Consider the following 7,863-nt stretch of genomic DNA (forward strand, 5'->3'; position numbering starts at 1 on the left):
ATCCTTCAGGTTGTGCCATATAGACTTCACAGTCCATTTCCCCATTCAGGTAGGCATGGGAGATGTCCACAGAGCGCAGATGGAGGTCCTGGAGAGCTGCAAGAGCTAGAACCACTCTGACAGAGGCAAGGCACACTGTAGGAGCAACGACCTCGAGATAATCAAAGCCAGGGTGCTGATTGTAGCCTTTTGCGACCAGTCTGGCCTTGTAGCAATCTATGGAGCCATCAGCATTCCTCTTGACCTTGATGTTGCAATAAATGCAACCAGACAGGGGATTGAACCCTGGACCTCCCAGGTTTCGACTGGGTGCTCTAACCACTGAGCTATTTGGTCAAGGTATCTAGGCTTACTTGGTGTGGTTTAACCACCAAGTGCTAGTAGGGACTAGCATTGCTGAGTGCTGGAGTACTACACCTGCAACACTTGAATACCCACTTGGAGCCAATGACTTTGCATCCAGGGGGTCTAGGGATGAGTTTCCAAGTCCCATTTGTCTGGTGAGCTGCCAACTCCTCCAGGGCTGCTTTGCGCCATTTTTCCGCATCAGGGCGACTCATGGCTTCTGCAAACGTAAGAGGTTCATCTGGCAGGGCTGCAGACACGGCCAACTCATCATCAGAGTCTTCTTCATCACCAGAGTCCTCCAATTGAGCTGGGGAGAGCTTCCACCACTCTCTGGGCTTCTGTCTTCACCTTCTGGGCAGTCTGGCACCTATGCCAACAGGACTAGGAGGTCTTGAGGGTGGTGCAGGCGATGGAGTGTGAGGAGGTGGCGCATCATGAGCTGGTTGAGCAGGGAGAGGCTGGATAGGCACTGGATCAGCTGCTGGAGGCTCCAGAGGCTCTATCTCCCCCCCATGATCCAGGGAATCTCCAGAGTCGCTTTCTGAGTCAGAATCTGGGTGAGGGTGGTAGTAAGATGGTTTGGAAGCTGGAGGTGCAGGTGGAGGTTGATTGGGTGGGTTTGAAGCGTCCAGAGAAGGTAAGGAAGGGCGCTTGGACAGGGGGAAGTACCTTTCATCAAAGTCAGCCCTTTCTGAGATTATGGTGCACTTGGAGGTGGGATTGTAGAATTTCCAGCCCTTGTACCCTTCTGGATAGCCAATAAAGACACATTTCTCTGTGTGGGACTCCAGAGGGCACCTCTTGTCTTTCTGGACATGTACATAGGCAGTACAGCCCCACACTCGAAGATGGGAGACATCTGGCTTCCTTCCATGCCATAGCTCATATGGGGTCGCATTTTGGAGAGATTCAGTGGGGCACCTGTTCCAGACATGGACCAGGGCAGCTAGGCACTCACCCCAGAAGGCCTTGGAGAGCCCAGACTCGTCCAGCATTGCAGTGATTCACTCAGATAGCACCCTATTTGCTCTCTCTGCAACTCCATTCTGCTGGGGGCAATTCCTGACAGTGTGCTGGCGCAAAATGCCGCATTTTGATGTGAACTCTTCAAAGGCCCTGCTCAAATACTCCCCTCCTTTGTCATCACGCAAAATCTTGATTTTTCGCTCAGATTGGTTCTCTGCAAATGCCTTGAACCTCTGGAAGGCATCAAAGACTTCAGATTTGGCCTTGAGAGGCAGGACAAAGCGAAAACGCGAATAGTCATCGATGAAAGTGACCCAATATCGATATCCTGAGAAGGAGAGATGGCCTACATCATGCACATCGCTGTGGACGAGTTCCAGAGGCCTGGTTGCACGCCAAGTCGAGCTAGGAAAGGGATTTGCATGCATCTTGCCAGCCAGACATGGTTCACAGATGGGATCAGGGGAGGACTTTGAGTCTAGGGTCATGCCAGTGACCAAATTTCGCTCTAGAAGCGATTTAACACCAGCCACATGGTGGTGGGCAAGCCTTCTGTGCCAGAGGTCAAGGTCTAAAGGGCAGGTGGTTGCAGCCGAGGCATATTCAGTGATGGGGAGTGTCTCCCCCTCCAGGAAAGTGCTGTTGTTGTCCATAATTCTTGCAATGAAGAGGACGGGCCCAGGGGGGCATCTAAAGGATATCTGCGAAGAATTGATGCTGGCAGAGAAGCCCCTGTTGCGACAGAGATATAAGACAGAGAGCAGGTTGTTGCGCAGGTCAGGGACATGCAGGACATTGGTGATCTCCACAGGGCGATGCTTCTGGCCTCTGACCACAGGCACAAACACCACAGACCCAACTCCAGCAGAGTATACCAATTTGTTGTCTGCCAGTCTTACAGGGACACATTTGGGGGTGTAATTGCGCAGCCAGTGGCGATGAGGGGTCATGTGTGCAGTGGCACCAGTATCTGCATTCCAGTGGACATCTGCATCGTGTGATTCCTACTCAATTATTGACAAGGGAATTGATGGGGATAAATTGACAAGCTCAACTCACATTCACGACCAATTCTTGAAGTTTAAGGAGCTTGACAAGGTGCTGGACATCTGCTGCTGAGCATATGTTATCATGCACTGATCATCCAGCATGGTGGTGATGTCACATGACTGATGCCAACTGCTGTTTGGCATTTTGTGCCATCAACAACACCACCAACCCCATGTCCACCAGAATGGCTATGGCCTCCATCAATGTGTCTACCATCCAATGTGTCAATGGCATCAGTCTCAGTCCAGTAAATTGTTCGATCTCATTTGATGGCCACTTGAACATTGTTGATGCACTGCCTTGCATTGTGAGGCACCTATTTCTTTCACCATCTACTGACACATTTTACTGTTCACAGCTTATGCAGATATCTATCCATGTCCCTGAAGAATATTCATGCCTTAGGCCATCTTTGCACACCTATGATGTGATGCCTCATACCCCACTTTGACCTCTGTCGCATGTAAGTGGCTCATATGGTGTCATGCATTGCTGCTGACAGATTTCACAGACAGATTTTCCTTACCTTCCACTTTGCCCTACTTTTAACCACCTTGATGGCACAGCATGGGATTCCCTCACTGATGAAATTCAATTTTGGTTGGTCCACAGCATCACTGAGAAGCATTCACCCAACTGGCTATGGAGTTGGGAATTTTTCTGGATGGTGTTCATTGTGGCCTTCCCTCAGTTCCCCCACAATGTGTGGCTGACCTGGAATCCATTGATCCCAATGGAGGGTCCATTCAGTTGTAATTGAGTTTCAGAGCTCAACTCAGGTATGGTCAGCTTTGATTCACCATTGTCCATCAGAGAGCTTGTGTGGGAGAAAGTGCAGAAATTGTTCACTATATTAATGTTGTCATATGAAGACTATCATGTACACTCTTGAGTGCCTGTAGGGTAGCAATTGATTGCCATTTGTTGTCCTTGTGAAAATTCACTCCCTACCTCTGAGCAAATCACAAGTTTGCATTAATACTGGTGTTGATGTCTGATTTACAAGTACTACAGGTACAGTAGATCTAGACTTGATGTTACTTTAATATTGATAGAAGGTTAAGTATTATATCAATTTGACTGTGTGCTACTTCATTAATGTAGAATACAAGCATAAGGATCATGGTGATAGAAATCTGCAGCACCACTGACCCCTGAGCAACCTAAAATTGACATTCAAAAACTTGGGATAAAACAGCCCAAGAGAATTTTTCTAAAACAGATACTTGGCCTAACATTCACGAATTGGCTGGGAAATGTCTATTTCAAGGCCAAGTTCCAATTAAATATATAATTTTCATCAAATGTTAGGTAACTGTTAGCTACATTTGGCCATGTAGTGGTGCAAAATCACTGTTGGGCATTGTTTGTTTGTTGACAAATCATTCAGTAGACCATGTGATACATTACATAAGCATTGGTGAGCATCTCACCATGTTTCATATGTGTTCCCAAGGACTACATCCCCAGTATATCACAAAGTTACATAATTGTCCCAATGAGCTCTCATTTTCATTTGGGTATTCTGACATCAGTTCCTAGTCAAATATTATGTAATATGGCTCATCAGAGAGCCATAACCAACTGCTTTGATCCATCCACCAACATCTTGGATTCAATGATGATAGTTCACTCACTACACCATGATTAATGAAAAACATCCAAACATTGGGACAATTGTGTGAGCCACTGTAAACCCCCATGTACTTAGCTACAACTGAAGCAATCCAGAAGCATTCCAGTCAGTCAGTTCAGCTTATCTCAGTGCATAATTCATCATTGACAGTTGAGACTCCACAAAAGGGTCTATCTGTCATCATTCATATACTTGGCAGTTGAGGCTCATTCAGAAGGGTCTATCTACCATCATCATTGTCAACTTGTGCCAGGTGTCCTTTCAGCTGAATATCTTCATTCCATTCAGCATCCCCTGTCCAGCTTGCTTGTCTGTTCCTGCATAACTCATTGACAACTTGTGCTAGGAGCACCTGCTGTTGAAATTCCCCAACATTAGATTCTTCTGCCCTCCAGGTTCCATGGAGGTAAACCACCACTTGCTCATATTTGTCTTTGGTGTTGGTTTTGTTTTCACACCAGCTTTCCACACTTTGACTCACACTGTCCAAATGCTTTCAATGCCCCCCTCCTTTCAGGCTGCCACAGATCCATCACAGGTTGACATATCTGGTGTTAGCCCTTTTGCTTTATTACTGGCTTACAAGTGCATTGTGTGGATCACTGCCTGGAGCATATTCCTGGGATGTCACCAAGTCCTCTGCCAAGCTCACATTGGGCCATCAGCCCTGTCTCCAGTCCAAGGCTCACATGGGGTGCAGTCTGTAATGGGAGGCACCATCAGTGTAAAACATGCCACCTGGACCTTCTGATGGGGGAGGAAGCAGGTTTATGTTGTGTGGTGAATGGGTCTCAATATACCAACATCCATCCCCTACCTCCTCTGCCTCCGCAGATACAGGCTCTGACAGATCATCCTCAAATCTTGACATTATCTCACATTCTTACCTCATCTTTTCCTTCACATCCCTTGAAACCACACACCCCTTCCCAAATGACTTCACAGTGCCAGGTTTCCTTGCAATCCAAGGCCAAGTCTACCATTGCATGCAACCAACCCATCACAGCTCTGCCATATGCTGGTTACTTTATGATGCCTTCATGGCCAACACCCCTCACTCTGAGTGGGCTGAAAAACTGCCTCTTGGTTGGGTGGACACTGTGAAATCTGCCCTGGAGGACATCAACCTGTTTGTGAATGCCATTTTGTCTTTATCATCTTTGTCCAGCACACACCCTCAGGCATCCCTCCTTCTCCATGACAATGGTGCTACTGAGATTGCTGCAGTCTTGTCTTATGAAAATACTACAACCTCCCAGGCAAAATCTAGGTGGCTCTGCATCTGTCTTAAAGATGATACTGACCAAACTATTTCTACCTTGAGCTGTCTGTGGGACCCACTGTCATACCCTCTACTGTTCCTGGCTCACTTGGTTGGGGGGTCAAGCACATGTCCCCAGATGCTGGGTCAGTCACTGTCTCTAATGATGATGCTGACCATCCCACCACTCAGCTGTGGCATTATTGGGCATGAATCCTTCAGGAGGCCTGCTTCCATATCTTCAGCCATCTCACTAACAAGTACATTGTCAACATGTTCAGTTGCAACCTGGAGACCAGACTCAATTTTATCCATGCAAACCAGAAACACCTTCAATGTGACAATGCAGAGCTCATGGGCATTGATGACATCCTTCCAAGTGAAAACATTTATCTCTCAGCATCATTCCTTGATTCCTGTCATTGGGCCTCCAACCAAATCTCAGATTCCCTTGCAATTGCTGCTGCCTACAGCAATCCAACCTTCTTTGTAATGATGACATGTAATACAGTGTGGCCTGAAATTGTGTCCCAGTTGCTGCCTGGGCAAACATTCACCAACATACCCACTGTGGTTGTTTGCATGCCCAAACAAAAACTGAGCCTGCTTGTAAAAATGCTGAAGTCCATGTTTGTCAATGCCAGTTGTGTGTTGTATTGCATCCACTCTGTGGATTTCCAAAAGCATAGACTTCCTCATGCACGCATCCTCCTCAAGTATTCTATTCAATGTGAGACACCTGATGACATTGACCATGTCATCTCAGCAGAGATCCCAGACAATCCTGCAGATGCACACTTAGTGTGTACATTCATGCTCCATCACCACCCCATGCCAGAACACCTGTCTTCCAAATACTGTCAGAAGCAACTACCTGATGGCTGGCATGTATGCCACTTCAACTATCCTCATGCACTTCAATCCAATACCACCATCAATGGTGATGACCATGTACACTATTGTTGATGCCACCCTGGAGATGAAATGGTAGTTCCTCACTGCCTCCCACTCCTGCATAAATTTCAATGCCACTTAAACTTTGAGGTGTTGAGCACCTCACACATCTTTCAGTATTTATTCAAACACATTCACAAAGGTATGCCTTTCCCTTCATGCCTTCCTCTTTGAGCTTAACATGGATATGAAAACAATGCAGGACCAGACCATACACACTACAACCTCTGCTCTGACTCCTCAGGAAATGAGGAGCCTATCAACAAAATTGATGACTACTGGAATGCCAGGTACCTGTCTGCAGGTGAAGCTACCTGGCACATCCTTGGATTTCACATCACAAGTAAAGAGCCTGCTGTGACTCCATTACCCATTCATCTCCCTGACTCTACATCCCAACATCAATACAGAGGTACTGCTGGTTCCTGTAGCAGCACATCTCTCCTTAACCATTACTTCATTTGGCCCTTGGGATGGTTTGTGTATATGATGGGGACTGAGCAACAGTTTGATGACCTATCCTACAGTGAATACTTCCACTTCAGTCAACCCCCTTTGGAGACCTATTAGGTCTACATATTTCTACAGCTGTATATACCTATGAGGTCTCAACAGGTTGGGTATCCCCAGACACTGGTGGGGAAAATCTTTTCTCCAGCACCATGCTTGGGGATTCTCCACACCTGCCATTTGATAGAGGTGGGAGAAAAGGATTTTGCCATAATTAATACACATTATCCTGAATATGTCAGGGTGACTGGGGTCCAGATGGGCCTTTCTCCAGCTGAAATTGGGCCTCAATGGGACATTCTCCATGCTAAAAAGGGCCCAAATGAAGCTTTCCCCAGCCAAAATAGGGCCTCAGTAGGGGATTCTCCATGCCAAAAAGGACCCAAATGAAGCTTTCTCCAGATGAAATTAGACCTCAATGGGACATTCTCCATGCTAAAAAGGACTCAAATCAAATTTTCTCCATGTAAAATTGGACCTCAATGAGACATTCTCCATGCTAAAAAGGACCCAAATGCAATTTTCTCCAGGTGAAATTGGACCTCAATGGGACATTCTCCATGCTAAAAAGGACCCAAATGAAAAATTCTCCAGTTGAAATAGGACCTCAATGGGACACTCCATGCCAAGGACCACACATTGTTTTGGTTGGGGTACATAGTGCATTCAGTAGGTGAATCTGGCATGAAACCAAGTCATGAATGCTGCCCTGAAAGATCTCAGAACTCCCAAGGTGGAAAGTGTTAAGTCCATGTCAATGATGTGTCACAGCACCCCGGTTATTGTTGATTGAGTGCAACTTAGTATGAATTCCTCCCCCAGTTTTTTGGGAACATTGGTTCTGACACAATGTACTCATGTTCACAACTGCACTGCTTTCAAGATGCTGGTGAGATGACACAACTGAATCTTTCCCCTGAATTGGTTGTGATTGTGCCAACTTCCTCCAAGTGGGTGTTCCAACCATGGTGTGGAGATTTACCAAGTAAGCACCTAGATGCATAATTCCAACCACTTTACTAGGGGACCCTTCATGCCTATTTTTGGTATTTCCTGCCAATTCTTCAGGGATGTGCTTGTAAATTTTGCACTTTTCAGTAGTTCCATTAACATATTTACATTCCTGATGTGATTGTGA

General features: G+C 46.4%; 1 protein-coding gene and 1 non-coding gene across 2 annotated transcripts; one reads left to right on the forward strand and one right to left on the reverse strand.

Moving 5' to 3' along the window:
- Window positions 1-263: 263 nt before the first annotated feature.
- F5J12DRAFT_t217 lies at window positions 264-336 on the reverse strand. The gene has a single exon. It is a non-coding gene; the product is annotated as a tRNA-Phe (tRNA).
- A 2,551-nt stretch (window positions 337-2,887) lies between these two features.
- On the forward strand, window positions 2,888-3,112 carry F5J12DRAFT_681020 (uncharacterized protein; the record flags this gene model as incomplete). Its single annotated transcript, XM_051740248.1, has 1 exon — window positions 2,888-3,112. A coding segment is annotated over one exon (225 nt), but the record flags the coding sequence as incomplete, so codon positions are not given.
- Between the last annotated feature and the right edge of the window lie 4,751 nt (window positions 3,113-7,863).

The sequence above is a fragment of the Pisolithus orientalis genome, assembly GCF_024613125.1.
Source record: "Pisolithus orientalis strain OTSU chromosome Unknown F5J12scaffold_128, whole genome shotgun sequence".
Lineage (NCBI taxonomy): Eukaryota > Fungi > Basidiomycota > Agaricomycetes > Boletales > Pisolithaceae > Pisolithus > Pisolithus orientalis.